General features: G+C 38.6%; 2 protein-coding genes across 3 annotated transcripts in view; one reads left to right on the top strand and one right to left on the bottom strand.

Moving 5' to 3' along the window:
- Positions 1 to 1862: 1862 nt before the first annotated feature.
- On the top strand, positions 1863 to 3829 carry LOC106089603 (saccharopine dehydrogenase-like oxidoreductase). The gene is made up of 2 exons (XM_013255504.2): positions 1863 to 2133; positions 2228 to 3829. The coding sequence occupies exon 2, from the start codon at positions 2284 to 2286 to the stop codon at positions 3562 to 3564; it is 1281 nt and encodes a 426-aa protein (XP_013110958.2). The 5' UTR covers positions 1863 to 2133; positions 2228 to 2283; the 3' UTR covers positions 3565 to 3829.
- Positions 3830 to 12589: 8760 nt separating this feature from the next.
- Positions 12590 to 19707, bottom strand: part of LOC106089609 (ceramide transfer protein) — a 97145-nt gene continuing 90027 nt past the window's right edge. For both annotated transcript variants that reach the window (XM_013255508.2, XM_013255509.2), the window contains one exon: positions 12590 to 19525. In XM_013255508.2, the coding sequence (XP_013110962.2) occupies positions 19398 to 19525 (128 nt within the window). In that variant the 3' untranslated portion in view covers positions 12590 to 19397. The remainder of the gene's footprint in view (positions 19526 to 19707) is intronic.

The following is a 19707-nucleotide window of genomic DNA, read 5'->3' as shown; positions in this document are numbered from 1 at the left end:
TTTGGTTTGTTTGTGCAAGAATTACCCCATTCGGCGAGCATAAGCCGCGTATACCAGAAATATGGAGTGATTTTTTTCACGAGACATACAATTTTTCACGCAAGACTTTTTTATGTCGACTAACGTTCACGCACGCTCACGAGAAAAAAAAAATAAATATAGAAAACAGTAAGCGCAGAAAAAAATGCTATGACACGGAATCAAAAACATTTGCAGGCTGTCAAATTTCGCCCGCGAGACAATTAAAATTTTTAGCGACTTCTCCGAAAGTGGAATAGAATACCAACCCTAAGTCGTTGTTGTTGTTGTATCCACATGTCTATATGTGTAGGTGGCGATTCTCGTCTAGCTCCTATTAGTGAGCAAGCTAGTTCCGGTCCAAAGCACCGATCGCCGTAGGAACAGGGTGGCCATTAGTTATTTAAAGGTGTCAATAACCCGCCTTGTCATATCGAGCATCATAGACACTCAGTATTAATGAAATAGCCGGTACCGCCCGGCCTCTCAATGAAACTCTCCGCTCGATACCGCTGACTGCAATTGGAGCTACTCAGTATATAGCATTCCACCATCCGCAACCTGTGGACGCGCCCGGTAGCTTTCATCTAAGCTTCTCGTGATAGCAATGAACACCACCCAGATCGGGGCTTATAATAAAGTGATACAGAGGAGTGCAATAGTGGTCTAATATCAAAAAGTATAGTCTTCCATATCTCAGGTATTATGCAGCCGCCTCAACTCCTACAGAGCAAGGATTGATGCCGACATCCAAGATGTATGTCCTGATTGTAACCATGGACCACACGATACACCTCACCTGTTAAACTGTCCGGCCAGACCCACTCGACTCAAACCCAAATCCCTGTAGGCGCACCCCATCTTAGTTGCAGAGTTCCTGGGTCTTGACACTCAACCGAATCAAGCAGACGAAAGATAGAACTCAATAAACTGCTACAACACAACAACAACAACAGGTATTATCATTACCAGCGGCAACGCTCGACCCATTTTACATATAACAGGTATTATTACTAGGGTGGAAGAGTGTCCGTGTTTAACTCCTCATTCGCCAAATGTTTGAGCATTACAATTGATATTTTTTTTTGAGCCATAGCCCTTGATGGCTTGTTTAAATAGATTGTTTATCACCAACGCCTTGGTCGATTTGTCGCTACGGTGACGTTTGTAATATCATCGGCCCGTTGTTCTTCCGCCAAACACTTTTGTGAAAAAAAATAAATACCATTAGATTTGTCGAATGCACTTAATATTTATTTTTTTTTTTTTTTTTTGGACTTTAATCGAAATGGCAGAGTACGACTCTATATGCCAGGTTGTACTTCCGAAGTTGGTGTCCCCACCAACTGTAAATTAAAACACGTGTATTAAAAATACAGAATTGAAACCAATGTACAGTTATAACTGTACTGTGTATAACGATGACTAAGCATCGAATCCCGAAGCGTCCGCTTCAGACGAATTCTAAATGCAAAGTGTTAATATTTAATATATTTATGCATTGTAACGGATTTTAGCCCAGTCTCATCCATTTCAATTGAGCTAAACAAACACACAGTATCGATTACATTTAGAGAATACTCAATTATCGGACGTATCGATATATTTAACCACACGCAAAGTACATCCATAAAGGGTAGCCTCGTGGAACCAGTTGGGTGGAAAATTTTCAATTAATTTTAGTAAATGTTTAAAGAAATATGCTCTAAATGTACCGCTACACAAAGATAAAGCCTTTATACACATTAATAATTATGGCAAAATAAAAAAATTTTAATTTCGGTCAGCTGATTGCACTATTCTGCCTTCTATTGATATACTTTGAATCATACCCAACCTTTTTTTAAAAACATACAAACCATACAACTCTATGGCAACAATAGGCGAGGGGTCACTATACCATTACGAAAACTGGTTGTAGTGTTGCAGCAACTACGTCAAAGGTTATTGGGCGTTTCTAGACGGAATTTTAATTAGACGGAATTTTTACGGCAAAAATAAAAAATAGTCTTCAAAAGAATCAAAAGGCGTAACAACTACACCGGCTTTCGAATTGATTGCAGTGTTTCTGTGGCTTGAGGCAAAGGTCATTTCCGACACACCAGTCATTTAATCGTACGTAAGAAAGCGATAGTATTTCTTTCTAATGTGATTATTATTGATAAGAAATTATGGAACGATTCATCGACATTTCTTGTGTTCTTTTCAGAAAAGAAGATATTTTTTGAGCGTCTCTGCAAGACAAGCACTGGAGATTAACATAGGATGGCTGACCGCTTGGACGTTATAATTTTTGGAGCATCAGGTTTTACAGGAAAATATACTGTCTATGAAGCAGTCTCGGTGTTGGGCGATCTAAAATGGGGTATTGCTGGTCGAAATCGCAAGAAATTGGAGGATGTCCTCCAAGACATGGGCACCAAGGCCAATAAAAGCCTGAAAAATATACCCATCATTATAGCCGATATTGACAATCAAAGCTCTTTGTTGGAAATGGCTCGCCGCTGCCGTGTGTTGGTGAATTGTTGTGGTCCCTATCGTTTTTATGGCGAGCCTGTGGTTCGTGCATGCATAGAAGCAGGAACGCACCACGTTGATGTTAGCGGCGAACCACAATACATGGAAACAATGCAACTTAAGTATCATGATAAAGCCAAGGAACGTAACATTTATGTAGTGTCTGCTTGCGGTTTCGACTCCATTCCCGCCGATATGGGTGTCATATTTATTGAAAAAAATTTCGATGGTGTGGTCAACTCCGTCGAAACATATTTACAAAGCTATACAAAAGGCGGGCCAACAGATGGCAAAGGTGCTCTTCACTATGGCACTTGGGAGAGTGCGGTGTACGGCTTGGCCCATGCAAATGAATTGCGAGGCATTCGTCAAAAGTTGTATCCAGAGAAGATGCCACGTTTCCAGCCAGTTCTCAAACACCGACCATTGATTTTTCGTTCAGAGATTGTAGACGGAGTATGTTTACCATTCCCAGGCTCGGATCGTTCAGTCGTAATGCGGTCGCAAAGATTTCTGTACGAGCAGGATAAAAAACGACCCATACAAATGCATGCGTACGTAGCCTTTGGTTCATATTTAACCGCCTGTTTAGTAGCTATGGCAGCAGTTACTTTTGGATTGTTGGCAAAATTCTCCTTTGGTCGCCGCTTGCTATTAAAATATCCCAGTTTATTTTCTTTTGGTTTTGCTTCACACGAAGGACCATCCGAGGCAGACATGGAAAGAACGTATTTTACCATGACAATGAAAGCTCTGGGCTGGCCAAAATTAGAAACTTCTTTAACCACGGAGCCCAGTGGATCACCGACAAAATCCTTAATGGTTCGAGTGTCCGGGCCCAATCCAGGTTATGGCTCAACGTGTGTAGCTCTGCTATCCACTGCTAAGACCATATTAAGAGATAGCAGTAAAATGCCTTCAACTGGAGGTGTTTACCCACCGGGAGCAGCGTTTGCCAAAACAGGTCTAATCAGTGAATTAGAAAAGCATGAACATGGAATGAAATTCGAAATTTTAGCCAACAAGTGAAGCTAGTCTCAAGTGTATAATTATAATTATTTTGAATTCCACAAAAGTTTGTAACTTTAAAACATGACAGTAGAAATCGTCAAAAGAAAAAAAAAATACCTACCTACTATTTAAATAATTGATAACTCATACGCTTTAGTCAGTAGTGCCTTAAAAAATACACACTATAGAATTGTTATTTAATTAAATGATTATATCTAAATTCTGCATTCAGTGTTTAATTTAGAAAATAAATGACAAAAGAAATAAATATTGACATAATTGATATTTCTTATTCAGTCGTTTAAAGTAAAAGCTACTTTGCTTTTAATTGTGGGAGAGTAGAGCCTTCGTGAGAGAGGGGGAGTAACGTATGAGTGGGAGCCAACGTAAATGTGGTTTATGGTTTAACTCCTCGGCGAAATTCTCGTTTCGAATACTGCTACAACACTGAGGCGGCAGCCCTTACCGACGAAGGACTCCATCGTGTCAATCCGGTACGTACAACCGGCTGACATGGGATTGGACAATCAACGGTTTCAGGGAGAGGCCGGACGGCACCTGCTCTTCCATAAATAATGAGTGCCTACGATGGTCAAGGTGAGTTATTGGTGCCTTTAAATAACCAATGGCCATCATGTTCCCGCGGCGATCGGTCGTATAGAGCGGAACAAGCTTACTCGCCTACAACCACATGCAAATGTGGCTGCGACAACAGTATGCCAACGATTGTACGATCAGGCCCCACGTTATTTGGCGCTTATTTCGCTACAAGGGATTTAAACATAACTGTCACCAAACGAACGTATGTCGGACGCTGAATGTGAAAGTCGATGGCGTAACAATTCCGACCACCAACTACCACAAAACACTTGGTGTTACATTTGACAGCTTTTGCATGGCAGCCGGCTTTACGTACCGAATTGACCAAATTATGTCCTTTATTGGCAAGGGCTACCGTATCAATTGTGTTCTATCTTTCGTCTGCTAGATTCTGACGAAAGATAGACCACGACATACTGCCTTAGCATACAACAATAGCTTTTGCAGGTCCTGCGAATATGCCACTTCTCTCCTCCATTCATTTGCCGCCGCCACTTGGATCAGCATTTGCTGACAACAATGCAGCGCCGGTGTGGAAACGCCAGCTAAGCGACACGCCGTGGAAAGACATTCATACCTGTCAGAACGTCGCCTTACCCACTGCGATGGGCAGTCTCCTACATCATCATGAGACAAAGATCTCACCGGTGCGAAAGTACGGTAGCAGTATCTACTGGGCAGCTATCGCAGAGACCATCCCAACAACCAACTTGTGGGTAGGCCCAGAGATATCCGGCTGGATATCCGATATGATTTAAAGCGTGAGGTTCTGCGCTGCAATAGAGATCCTCAGAATCAGACGGATTTTGAGAGCATTAACGTAGACAAGAAGACAAAAGCGGTAAACAGTTACCGATGGAACACAGCCTTTGGAGATCGATGGTTAGCCATTGTGGTCCAGCTTGAAGAGGATCGCTATCGCCACTTGCAAATATTTTGTTACAATAACAACATATATTTTTCATTGATTTAGGCACTGAATAACTATGAGTACCCAATCTTTGTGGTGTTCTTCGTTATCACAAAAAGCTTAGCTGGGAGCTACCGGACAATCATCGATATCGGGTGGAGAGTCTCAATGAGAGGCCGAACGGCACCGGCTCTTGCATGAATACTGAGTGCCTATGATGATGGATATGAGAAGGAGAGTTACTAATGCCTTTAAATAATCAATGCCCTACACCTACAGGCCTCAGTGAACACACTGCTTGAACAACAATGTTTCAACGTTTTTGTTGTAGCAGTGTGTTGTGTTCTATATTTTGTCTGCTTGATTCTGTTGAGTGTCCAGGAACTCTGCGACTAAGATGGGATCCGTCCATAGGGACCTGGGTCTGAGACGATTGGGTTTGGCTGGGCAATTAAACAGGTGGCGTGTGTCGGTCCCTGGTCACAATCGGGACATATATTCTGCACGTGGGCATCAATCCTTGCTCTGTTGGAATCGAGGCGGCTACATCTGCCGGATTTTAATTGAGCCGGAACTACTCTGGTTTGCCGGCGGAGGTCAATTTCTTCAGGTGCAATGGGAGGCGGTCGTTCTCCAAGGATCACATTCACCCGGTAGCTATTAACTGCATCTGCTACCGTGTCTGCATGAATGTTGTCCAGGCCCGCTTGATACGCCTATAGGAGGTTGACCAGGATCGATTTTTCCACACATAGGCCCGAGGCTACAACAACAAAACCCGCCAGTTTGATTGTTTAAATGAGTCAACAAATTTCTATATCGCAGTCATATAAACCGATCTTCTTGCCAGACTTGAGTAGGGAAAATAGACGTATTTTCCCAAATTACTTATTGATCATCCATAAAGAAGCAATTATCCGACTAACTGAAATTTAACCGGTAAATTTCAATAATCGCATTTAAGATCCTTTAATATGGTCTAAATGGATCTATAATCTGATATGTATATTTTCCCCTACAAAATGATCTTCAGGTACTTAATGGAGCAATATAAAATTTGACGCGGCTCAGCTTAATGCCTAAATATTTGCCTTAATTTTTAAGGTCTGCACCGTTTTGTTCCAAGTTTTTTTTTCTTATGGGCTAAGAATGTGAATGACTAGATAAAGCGAAACGTATTAATCATACGTATTTCCTAACATTGGATTCGGGATTTTACATCAAATTGTTGAATAAAGTTCCAATTGTAAAAAATTTCAATCAATTGCAAATGTTTCGCAATGCTCATAATACTAAAAAAATTTGTCAACAATTTACTTACCTTCTCATTTGTTTTTCTTTTTAATCCACATTTTGGCCTTCACTCTTGATATTATTTCAGTTTTCTAGAATTTAAAAAATTAAACTTTCATGTTGCATGCGGATTTTTTTTTTGTTGAGCTCCACGTCGTTTTTTGGTGGGTTGGTTTAAACTTTTCGCTTTCATACATTAGAACTGGTTCTACGTTTTAAAACTTTTATTGCCCGGTTAACTAACATTTTTTTTAATGCTTTATGATTTCAGATGGTTTGGACACAAAGGCGAACTAAAATCGCTCACTCTCAGTGATACAGAAGTTTGTATGGAGAAAATGCAATTCCCGTTTAGCTAATTTAATCTTATTATCGCTTACTATAGCCGATTGTTAAAATTTATGGTGTCATCATTTAATTTGAATGACAAAACTAAAAGAGGAAGAACGCAACATATTTATACACTGATGATTAAACGTTCTGAAGTGACAAAATTGCTTAGGATTTTAATTATTAATAAAAAAAATTACTTATTTTGTTTGTTTCATTGATATTTAACCGCGTTTACACTGCTCAATAAATCCGGATTTAAGGCTCTCGTCAACTGATTTTATCATGACATAATTACCATGTAGTGTACCGTAAACAGCTGTGTACAATTTTTTGTCGCGAAGGGCACTATCTGCCAACGAGTGTATTATAGTTAAGAACAATAACACGCTCAAATAACGAAAAATGGTGCGAACTAGTAACATACACGAAATCAGAGTTGCACTAATCACTGATTTTGAGAGATAGTGCACTCAATAATTGGTTGTTGGGCAACTGCCACTACCTGTAAATGAATACATCTTGGATTTTATAAAGGGAAAACAGATGATGGAGCCTTTAAATCCGGATTTGAAGAGCAGTGCAGAATTCAATGAATGACGTCATGGCACAATTAAGAGGTCGTGTCATTAGCCCAACAACACCACTCAAGGTAGTTTCGTTGGGAGTAGGTTTTTTCCCAACCTTGAGTGCCAAAGGCCGTAAATTGAAATGTCAATGTGGTTTTCGAAATAAAATTTTTTTCACAACTTATCTTCTTCAAATATTTGTGTTTTCATCATTATAGCACTATTTTGATGCTTATGTGTAGAATATCGGATCAAAAACATCTTTTTAAACTTAAAAAAAAATCACAGCTGTGTTATCAAGCCTTTGACATTTAGATTTACTACAAAATTAAAACAAAAAAAATTATACTCAGCTGTTCGCATGACTTCACCTTATAAGTGCATTCTGGAATAAGGTTAAGCCAAGCGATCATCCAACATAACATTCATTCTTTGTTTACGATTTCCCCTATTTGACGACATTTTCAATCGGCAGATTTGAGCGAGTAGAAACAAAACTTGTTTTGAATGAAGAAAAGAGATGATTTAGCCACAATTAAACCAATTGTGTATATATTTTATTGCATTTGAATTAATAATTAGGTTTGGTTAGGTTTAAGTGGCAGTCTGCCATCAGACTCACTTAGACGTTTTCGTCCATTGTGTCATCCAGATCGCTTTAAAAAGCCTAATAACTTGCGAATGTTCACATCCGCATCGAAAACATATTGTAGCTTACATGTCGCTCGAGGTATACCCACAGATTTCAGTGTCCCTGGAGTGTGTAGGGTAGTTCCTAGTCTTGCAAGCTCGTCTGCTTTACAATTCCCTGAGATATCTCTGTGGCTCGGCACCCAGAAAAGGTGAATTTTGAACTGTTCAGCCATCTCGTTGAGATATCTGCGACAGTCAAGGGCGGTTTTTGTGTTCAGAAATACGTGATAGATATTTATGCCATTCGTCGTAATGACATTATATCTTAGCCATTCCACCACTTCCTTAATTGCAAGGATCTCCGCTTGATACACACTGCAGTGGTCGGGTAACCTCTTCGATATGACCAGTTCTAGATCTTTAGAGTACATCCCAAAGCCCACCTGGTCCTTGAGTTTGGACCCATCCGTATAGAAGTCTATGTATCTTCTGTTACCAGGGATATCCTAGTTCCAATACGTTCTATCAGGAATAGTGGTACAGTAAGTAAGTATTGAGCAGTAGGTGGATTTTTGAAGCGCCGTCCACCTGACCACAACACCGTATAGCATAATAGGTCTAACAACTGCAGTATTTACCCAATGCATGACACACGGTCTAAACCTCCAACTTTTGCAGGTGTATATGGCAAAAGTTGCTTTTCTTGGCCTTTCTAAAATGTTGGATTTGAAGTTCAATTTCCTGTCTAGCAAAACACCCAGGTATTTTGCGCTTTCTGTAAATGGAACATTCTCTCCACCCAAGAAGACTGGTTCCACTGGGCAACTTGTATCTCCTGATGAAATGAAATATTTCTGTCTTGCACGGATTTATACCCAGACCACTTTCAGTATCCAACTTTTCTGTTGCGCGTATAGCTTCCTGAAGTATATCTCTTAGAGTGCTGGGAAACTTTCCCTTAACCGCAATTGCCACGTCATCACCATACGCGACCACTTTTACACCCTTTTCTTCCAGAGACAATAATATATTGTTAATGGCTTTATTCCAAAGTAGAGAAGAGGGGTTCCTCTTCTGACCCATCTTTTTAGATCCACAGATCCCAAGCCTGCCGTAATGCATCTTTTAGTAAGAAAGTTATTAATAAACTTTCTTGCGGTAGAGTTGATGCCTAGAAACCCTGAAAGCACCTTCAATGTCAAGAAGTACTACCATTGTATATTTCTTGACAGCGAGAAAACCGTCTATTTAGCCGACTGAAGGGCTATTTCAGTAGATTTGCCTTTACTATATGCATGCTGCTGCCGCGACAGGCGATCTCCAGGGATCTTGCCCTAAGATATGTTTTTATCAACCTATCAAGAGTCTTAAGCATAAAGAATGATAGACTAATAGGACGAAAATCTTTCGCATTCGTGTGGTAGGGTTTTCCTGCTTTCGGAATAAAAATGAACCTCGTGTCCCCCCATCCCACAGGTATATATGACATTCTGATACAAGCAGAGTATATCTCCCTAAGCCAGGAAACCCGTCTTCAGACACAACTTGTAATTCAACCGGTGATACATCATCAGGGCCTGGCGACTTAAAGGAGTCGAAACTTCTTATCGCCCAAAGGATTTTCGGCTCAGGCACAATTTCCCTAATAGCCTCCGACGAATGCATATCAGTAACAACCTCTTCCAGCGCTACGTTGTCTGTTGGAGAATTTCTAGGGAAATGTGTATCAACGAGTAGTTCTAGTGTTTCCTCACTAGACATTGTCCATACATTCTCTGACTTCTGAATATACCCCACCGTAATAGGTCTCGAGGGCAGAATCTTTCTTAGCAAAGAAGCCTCAAATGTATCCTCCACGGAGCTGCAGAATTCTACCCAGGATTTGTTCTGGGCCTTTCTCAGCTCGCCCTTATATTTTCTTAGCTCAGACTTTAGATGTGCCAATCGCGTAGTGCTATTGTGGCTTTTACTCTGTTGAAGAGTTTTCTGCAGGTCTTCCTTAGACCAACCAGTTCTGGGTCCACCATAGCGCCATAGCGGTGGATGTTTTTCCCTTGGCTTGGCACTAGGGCATGCTGTCACAAGCGAGTCATTCAGGGCCTTCGTGATCCGCTTGACCACTATGTCTATATCCTCCGTAGTTTCCACTTCCTTTTCTGGCCTAGGAGCAGAATTTGTGCCGAAATTTATCCCAATCCGCCTTTCTTCTGTTTAGCCGACGGACCACTACGGCAGTATTTTCTCCAAGACTGAAACTAATATAACGATGATCAGAGAGGCTGTGGTCATCCACAATTTCCCAGTTGCATATGCATACACTTATATTTTCCGATACAAAGGTAATATCATGACACAATTACCAGGTAGTGTTCCGTAAGCAGCTGAGTACAATTTTTTCTCGCGAAGTGCATTATCTGTCAACAAGCTTTGGTTGTGTGTGTGCATTCTAGTCTGGAACAATAACACACACAAACAACGAAAAATGGCGCGAACTAGTAACATACTCAACATCAAAGTTGCACTAATCACTGATTTTGACAGATAGTGTACTCAATATTTGGGCAACTGCCACTACCTGTAAATGAATATACCTTGGGTAATATCTAGTACCTTCTGCTCTTACTCTGCTGCAAATTTTTACTGGAAAAGTACGCGAACATACCTAATTAAAGGTGGTCTCATTTGTACAACAACCACAAATCATATGGTGCAATCCGTCAACTTGTCATCAAGCTGCTGCGCCGTTTTGCCAACACACGCAAACAAATTTGTGTGCAGCATTTTTTATTTTAAAACAATGACTTGATTTAAAACAATGAGCAGTTGACCTCTTCAAGTCTAGATTAGGCCGCATAGTTTTAGAATGCTCACAGCCCCCTCTTTGTGACCATCTCTTATTCGTTGTCTTTCGAGCCTGGTACTGAAAACTTAGCTTACATGTCGCTAGATGCATACCCACAGATTTCAGTATCCTTAGTCTCGCAAGCTCGTCCGCTTTACAATTCCCTGGGGTATCTTTGTGGCCCGGCACTCAGAACAGGTGAACTTTGAACTGTTCAGTCTTCTCGTTGAGAGATCTGCGACAGTCGAGGGTGGTTTTTGTGTTCAGAAATACATTCGCCAGGGATTAAATGTCTGTCTGAGAAAATATTAATGCCAATCGTCGTAATGACATTATATCTTAGCCATTCCACCACTTCCTTAATTGCAAGGATCTCCGCTTGATACACACTCCAGTGGTCGGGTAACCTTTTCGATATGACCAGTTCTAGATCTTTAGAGTACACCCCAATGCACACCTGGTCGTTTAGTTTGGAACCATCCGATAGAAGTCTATGTAACTTCTGGTACCAGGGATATCGTAGTTCCATTCGGTTCTATCAGGAAAAGTGGTACAGTACTTTTTATCAAAGAGCGGCTCAGGTAGGGTGTAATCCACACTACCTGGAACATCGGATATTGTATCAAGGATAACACAGTGTTCGTAGCCGCCACATGACCAATGAGAAAGCTCCCTTAACCTCACGGCAGTAGTCGCTGCAATTTGGGTAGCCACAATGTCCATAGGCATAAGATGTAGCATTAAATTCAGTGCATCAGATGGTGTCATCCTCAGTACGGCTGTGAGGCACAAACAAGCCATTGTTTGGATCCGGTTATGTATTGAGCAGTAGGTGGACTTTTGTGTGCGTGTATACGTGTGCGTACATGAGCAGAGAATATGAGAGAAAGAAGATAACGACAAAGAGAATGCAAACAAAAATCTGACATCTTAATGCCGTCGAACCCGGCCGGCTGTTAACAGCTGTTCGCGTGAGACCACCTTTTTAAATCCGCTTTGATGATAATTTGATCGAGCAGCCAGGTTTGAACAACAACAGAGATATTAAAACACACGACCATAAACATTTAAAGAAAAAAGAAAAAATGATTAACTCTGAAGAAATTATGCCGAAACTTATTTCAATCCTCCTTTCTGCACTCAAACGAGAGAAAGCTATTTTCCAAATATCTTTTTGTTACAAATAAATTTTATTAAAATTTTTCTCCAATATATAATCGTAGAAAATTGGCTGAAATATTGTTTTACAACATTTTTCACTTTTATAAGAAAAAGAGTTATACTTACATTTAAAGTGTCTCTAAAATTCCTCTAGGTCTTTGGCCTTCGGTTTTGTTCTTAAACATTTATTTTTTTTTCTTCTTCATGGAATTGTTTTACAGTGATCCATTGGTAGGTTTTTAAGTAAACTTGTGTTTCGAGAATTTAAAGCATGATTGTCTTCTTAAAAAAACATCGATTTTGTTGTTGTTGTTTGGTTGTTCCTTGGTGTTTTTATAAATGAACATACACAGTATTGTTGTTTTTGTAGCTACGTTAAAATAAATGCGTTTCATTTTGATAAAAAATAATTTATTTAGAAAAAGAAAAATTAACAGAAGATGTATTAAATTGTTTGAAACAATTTTTTACCACTTTTCCAATTCATTCCTCGTTTGGAAATGTCCAATTATGCGTTTAACAACTTGGTTGAAAATATAGCACTTTGTTTGACATACATATGTGTACATAAATAGATTTTTTTAATTTGTTTTTTTTTTACATTCTTTGTATATAAATATATTTATAATTAAAACGAAGATTTACTTCAAAACTTGTATACATATAAAATATATATATTTATATAGATAATATTTGTAAAGTTAAACAAATAGTGTGGGTGTGTATGTTGCTGTGTGTGTGAATAAGCATGTGTGGGTTTGTGCAAATGTGTTAACATTATATGTAAATAGTTTTTTATTTAAGCTTTTTGTTACAAACCATTATAAATTTTAATTATTTGCCATTGAATGCAATCATGAAATTATTTTAAATATATTTTTTTATTTAAATTTGTTTTTATTCCTCAGATGATAAAAGTAGATGCATAGTGAGAAAAAAAATATCTACAACTGAGTACTCTTTTAATTATTCCATTAAAAATTTGCACATGTTTCTATTTGACGAAAATACTCTTGACAGCAGTATCCAGCGTAAACTTACACTCAGGCAATTAGAACCCCAAAGTTTTAATAAGAAAGGGAGCGAGCGAGGAAGGGGATGGAGTTGTAAATTTTCTTCTCCAAAATGCAGGTTGCACTTATAAGGTGAGGTCATGCGAACATCTGAGTACAATTTTTTTATTTATGTTTTGATATTCCCGTAAATGCGACACCAAAGGACCACAGACCCATAAGTCTTACGTCCTTTCTACTCAAAACCATGGAACGTATTGTGGACACCATGATAAAGAGTAGGACATCCAGCGAACTGCTCAAATACCAACAGCATACCTATGTCAAGGGAAGGTTGGTGGAGACTGCTCTGCACGAGGTTGTGCATAAAATAGAAGACTCCTTCGATGCCAAAACGTACACACTGGCGGTATGAATTGACATCAAGGGGGCTTCTAACAATGTGCGGACCGACACACTAATCCAGTCCTTAGACCAGTACCGGGTGGACCCGGCCATTAGAGACTGGATAAGCCATATGCTAAGGAACAGGTGGATAAATTGTGTGTCCCATGGCATAAATATAAGGGAGAAAGTGCCACAGGGGGGCATTTTATCGCCTGTCCTACAGGTGACCACAATAAATGACCTATTACGGATGCTGACTGAGGAGGGATTTAAACCCGTCTGATACGCAGACGATGTTTTAATTCTTCTAATGGGTAAGGATCCGAACGAGCTATGCAGAAGGGCCGAAAGGCTTTTGCATATGGCTGGGCTAGACCCAGGAGTCTCAATGTTAACCCAGAGAATACTGAAATATGCCTGTTTATGAGCATGACGAAGGTGGGACAATTAAACGCACCACGTTTCCTCAATAAGACGATTTCGATATCTGACAAGGTCAAATATATAGGTGTGATCTCGGACAGGTAACTGAATTGGAAGTGTCACATTCAGGAGCGTACTAAGAAGGCTCACAGATGTTGGGCACTATGTAGACGGGCCGTAGGCTCGAAATGGAGCCTGAATCCGAGGATAGTCCACTGACTCTACAGGAGCGTGATTAGACCAACACTACTTACGCCTCAGTAGTTTGGTGGATTGCTATGAAGAAGAAGTGCAACATAAGGACCATACAACAAGTTCAGAGAACATGTTGTCTTGGCATAGGCGTTGCAATGAGGACCACGCCCACTAGGGCACTGGAGACTATTCTAGATATCCGAGCCATTGACATAAAGATTAAGTGTGAGACAGCCACTGCGGCTATGAGACTTAAGGCGGTAGGAGCAGCACATACCATCGCGCTATGATCGAGGCGACGATAGGAAACCCGAAAGGAAGAGAAAAGGTTTCCTATCGGATACTTGAGATAAACCTTGAAGTCGAGTGCGAGGCACTGCTGCCATCGGCACAGTCAATCTTGGATTGACGGAACCCTAGTAGTGCCATCTGAAAGATCATGTTACACGGATGGATCAAAGCTAGAGGACAGAGTGGACCTGGGGGTTTACATTGCGAACCCAGGAACTGAGATCTGTTTTAGACTGTCTGACCATAATACGGTCCTGCAGGCAGAGATCCGGGCGATCACGGAATGCGTGAGGTGGTGTGGTGTTGAGGCCATCGAGTGTTAACATCTTTACCAACAGTAAAATTGCTATAAGGGCAATAACAACCAGGACGGAAAGGTCACGAACAGTCTTGCAGTGTAAGAGGAGATTAATCCTCAGAGAAGGCTGAGGATGGCAAAATCCGCATCGGTTGGGTGCCGGGCCATAACGAAGTAAGAGGAAATGAAAGGGCAGACAATTAGGCGGTGAAGGCCAGAGGACTGCCGTCAATAAACTTAGTTAACCCGAAGCCTTTCGTGTCGACGCAGTCGAAGCAAAGGGAGTGGGCGACGAATGCGCATGCAACATTGTGGAACAACGAAACGGTCGGTAGGACGGCGAAAATCCTATGGGGGGTTCCAGATCGTGAGAAGACGAGACAATTATTGAAAGGAAGCAAGAAGGAGGTCAGTATAGCTATTGGTATCATAACGGGAAACATAGGACTACGAGCTCACTTATGTTAAATCGGTGCGGCAAGTGATAGCATGTGTAGGGCATGCGGGTAAGATGATAAGAAGTTGGAGCATTTCCTTTGTCATTGCCCGGTTTTCGCGGATCAAAGACACCGGCACTTAGGTGGGGACACAATTCCAGATAGGAACCAACTTAGGGGAGTGGTATTGAAAACAATTAAGGATTTTGTAACTTAGATTTTTCTTTTTAGAGGTTACTTTATAGTTTGTAGAGGGCACATACACCTGGCTTAGGTGTATGTCCATAGTGGCATGGGGCGGATTAATATATACACCCTCTTTTCAATCTAACCTAAACTGATATAGCTCCCATTAACTTATCTATTGATTTGAGTTCTAAAGCCAATCGAAGGGATTTACTTTATCCCTTACGACTTTATCCCTGATTTGTGTTTTCTGTGTTACTGATACTGATTTGGTGTATTCAGCGGACCTTTTTTTGGGGATATTTTCATATGCTAGAATCCCAATTTGAATGATTTTTTAATCCTGTTTCCAAAAAGGGGCCAAAAAATCATTTTTTGAAAAATTACCAAAAATATTGAATTGACGCAAGTTCGTGCATCTAAAATTTAGCATTTTTGATTCATGGTACTTCACTGAAGAACATTGAAAAAGAATTAGAGCGGGGCAAGTCGGTCCTGTCCTCTATGTTTAAGATTTTATTCTATTTTGGTACCCCAATTAAAAAAAATCCATTTTGCTTACATAGACAAAAATTTTAATATTTGGGTAAAAACACATTGAACACATTTTTTTTTAAATCTTTTTATTTGAAGGATTTTGTGAAAAATCAGAAATTTCATAACAATTTTTATTTTCGATTTTTGACCACCGGGGCAACACTGTGCGACGTAAGGGTTGGTATTCTATTCTGCTTTCGGAATAGTCGCGGAAATCTTTAATTGTTCCGCGAGCAGAATTTGAGAGTTATGTTTTTTATCTGCGCTTATGGCTTTATTATTTTTTTTCACAAGTAAATAAAATAACAAAAAGAAAAAACGAACCATTGAAACCAATAAAACAAAAATGATGCCGGCAATGATGTCAAGCTTTGCCATTAACATTTCTTTTTGCCATTTTCCTCACCATAAACAGAGTTCTACTTTTTCACCTATTTTCCTCCGGCGTTTCGCCGACATTTTTTATATATGGAGTTTGACAGCATTCCACCACATATTTTTTTAGCCCTCTTTCACATAAAACAATTTATTGCGCAAAAACAGTAACATATTGTTAAAAAACAATGGCATATTATTTAAAGCATCTTTTTATTTATTTGTTACTAGTAATAACTTGTTTTAACAAACACCATTTGCTTTGTTTACCTTTGTGAAGGCAAAATATACTCGGCTGATCGATTTTTTTCTTCACCGAAATCGATAACTTTTTGACAAAATATCCTTCGTAAACCATCATCCAGTTAGTATTTACGGAACGGAATTGATCTTCGAATAAATACTCGCTCGATAACGGATGCCAGAGTTCTGCCCTTGTTTATCAATATTTATAGCATAACTTAACAGTACAATGGAATATTGTGACAGCTCTCAAGCTTTAATTCAATTTGGCTTGTGCAGTCTTTTAGTAAACATTGTAGCGGAAGACCAAAATTCCGATGGAAAATTAAGTGGAGAAAGGCATCTTGAAACCAAGTGTCTGCAATTGGAAAAGGGTGCAGAAAAGCGCGGCGCACTGTGGAACAACATCGAATAAAATCTAGTAAAAAATATGCCATTTGAGCAGACAAAAGTATCGTTAAAAAACCAAAAATAAATTCTGCAGGAATTTTTTGTACAAAAATCCCCAAAATATCCATTTTAGGCAAATATAGTTTCCACATCGGCATTTAATAAATTCGCTGTGGAGGCTACAAATATTGTTAGGTGCAAAAAATTGTTTGCATGGGTTTTAGGCCATATGGAGTAAAATACCATGTGTTCGATGACCTCGAGCCAAACCAAGAAGACAAAGTTATAAAATTCCAAATGTCAACAATAAAATCATTTTTATGTGATAGATTTTTTGTAATTTTGTTTGGCCATTCTGAATTTAGGTATTTCTGCAAGTGGCCACACTTATTTTTGAAAAACATATGATGGCAATTCTGACAACAGATGTTCTATATAAGCCTGCACTGGTTATTTATCCAGAACTTCTTTGCCCTGAAGATATGTAATTTTCATACAAATTTCATTGCACTGCACTATATATAACTAAAATGAAACACAGCTGTTGTTTATTTACCAGTCTAGCGAATCCGCTAGACTGGTAAATAAAACACAGCAATTGAAGCGAATGACCACAATTCCAAAGGAAAATCAAATGGAGAAAGATATCTCGGAACTAGGTGTCAGAAATTGAAACAGGGTGCTGGAGATCGTGGCCTTTGGTAATAGGGTTGGTATTCTATTCTGCTTTCGTAATAGTCGGGGAAATTTGACAGCAATTGAATGTTTTTGTTTCGATACCAAAACACGTTTTTTATCTGCACTTTTTTTTCTCTATTTAATTTAAGTTTTCGCAAATAAATAAAGAAAAGAAAAGCAGAGTATTACTTTTCCGCCTGGTTTTAGTCAAAGTTTTTATATATAAGTTTGTGTATTTGTTTGCAATGCTAAGAAGGGGAACAGCTAGACCCATTGATATGTATACCAATCGACTCAGAATCACTTTTTAATTCGATTTAGTCATGTCCGTCTGTCTGTCCATGAGTCCATGGACTGTTTTGTATCTGATCTTAACGTATCTGCAAAATTTCATCAAAATCGGTTCAGATTTAGATATAGCTCCCATATATATGTATCGCCCGATTAGCATTAAATGTCTGGAGTATCTTCAATTTTCCACCGATCTGCTCAAAATTTGGCATGGACTGTTTTGTTACTGATTTTAACATATCTACGAAATTTCATCAAAATCGGTTCCGATTAGATATAGCTCCCATATATATGTATCGCCCGGGTTGCACTTAAATGACCGTAGTAGCTACAATTTTTTTAACTGATCTTAACATACCTGCAAAATCGGTTCAAATTTGGGTGTAGCAACCATACATATTATTCGCCAGATTTGCACTTATATGGCCGTAGTAACAACAAAGTTCAAACGATCTGTTTGAAAGTCGGTTAGATTTAGATATAGCTCTCATATACATATATATTTATATATTGCCCAAATTTGTAATTGTAGGGTAGGAGTAGGGTATTATATAGTCGGCTCCGCCCGACTTTTGCCTTTCCTGACTGATTTTATATGGAGTTTGACAGCATTCCGCTTGAAAAGCTGAACAGAATACTCAGCTATAGTAAGTAAGCTTTCTCAAATATAAATTTGACATTTGGTTATCTGGTAGGATCGTCTTCAGATATTTTCTTTTGTGTACAAAAAAAAATCGCATGTGGACGATTCTTAAAGTTAGTATCCGCTTAAAAGTAAACGTTAAGTTCTATTTTTATTACCTTTAGCATTATTCAGTGCAAAACTCCATTATGAATAGTTATGGATACTGCTGTTAATAGTGAACATTATTTCTGTTGGTATGATTAAAACAAGAAAATATGATAACTAACGCTTTTGAAAACATTTAACAAATTTAATAAATATATATAAAAAAATACATGTACATTTGATCGAAAAGCAAAATATAGCAATTCAAAAATTGTTTCCAGTTGTCTGCTCTGTGTGTACTGTGTAAAAAGTTAAAAAAAACAACCTAACAATATTCAGCTGAAAGTTCAATAAAGAAATTCTCAAAACTTAAATTAAGTGTAAAATGAATTTTTATAAGGTTTTCACTTTCTTTGGGAAGAAGAAATCTTTACATGTTTTTTTTTTTAATTTATACATATTTCTGTTTAGTTTGGAACTGGGCTATGTTGGATATTCACATATCCCAGAATTTATAAATATGGAATAATCTATTATGTTCTTATTACACTTTGTTTTTCTTAAAAGGCATTAAGTTTCGAATGGGCTTAACAGGTTTTTTTTTCTCAAACTGTAGTAATTTGTAATTTACTAGCTACATACATGAACGAGAGTAAACATGATTATTTAATTAAAGTATTATTTTTATTTTTGTGTTCAACAGCACTTGAATTTCAAAAACTGAACCACATTTGGAAACAAATAGAAGTAAATTTAGAAACGCACTGAGTGTATTTTATACAAGTAGAACATTTGGAACTTTAACAATTTTTAAGTATAAGAAAATGTTTTTAAAAAACTATAACAAGAACTAATTTTCTTTAGCCATTCTCGGATTTTTTTTGTTTTCTTTTAGAAATATAAAGATTTGTATTTTTTTGATTTTCTTTTTTAACAAATTAAAAAAAGTGTATAAAATTTAAATAAGAAGAGGTATGCACAAAGTTTGAAATTGTATGAACAAAAATTATAATAAATATTTTAATGAAAATGGCAAATATCAGAACATAATGGGTTTATCTTTACGCTGATCTATCACGTAACTGGTGAAGCGTTTAAGGAACTTTGGATATTCGCGCTTATATATAGCGCGTAAAGCTGAAGCAGGAGCCCAACCACCGGGATTAACTGTAAAGAGTAAAACAAACATTTTTTAAGGATCACGTGAATCCACAATAGACAAACAAGCAAATGGCCCAATAAAAGCCGATGACATCTCTTGTGCCTTCCCACAATTCAAATAGGCAAAAATAAACCCACCTGTACTGGCTTAAACAAATATATTCTCCCTTATTCCGGTTGGCGATGGC

This window comes from Stomoxys calcitrans, chromosome 1, assembly GCF_963082655.1.
Source record: "Stomoxys calcitrans chromosome 1, idStoCalc2.1, whole genome shotgun sequence".
Taxonomy (NCBI): Eukaryota; Metazoa; Arthropoda; class Insecta; order Diptera; family Muscidae; genus Stomoxys; species Stomoxys calcitrans.
This window is presented reverse-complemented; position numbering and strand designations above follow the sequence as displayed.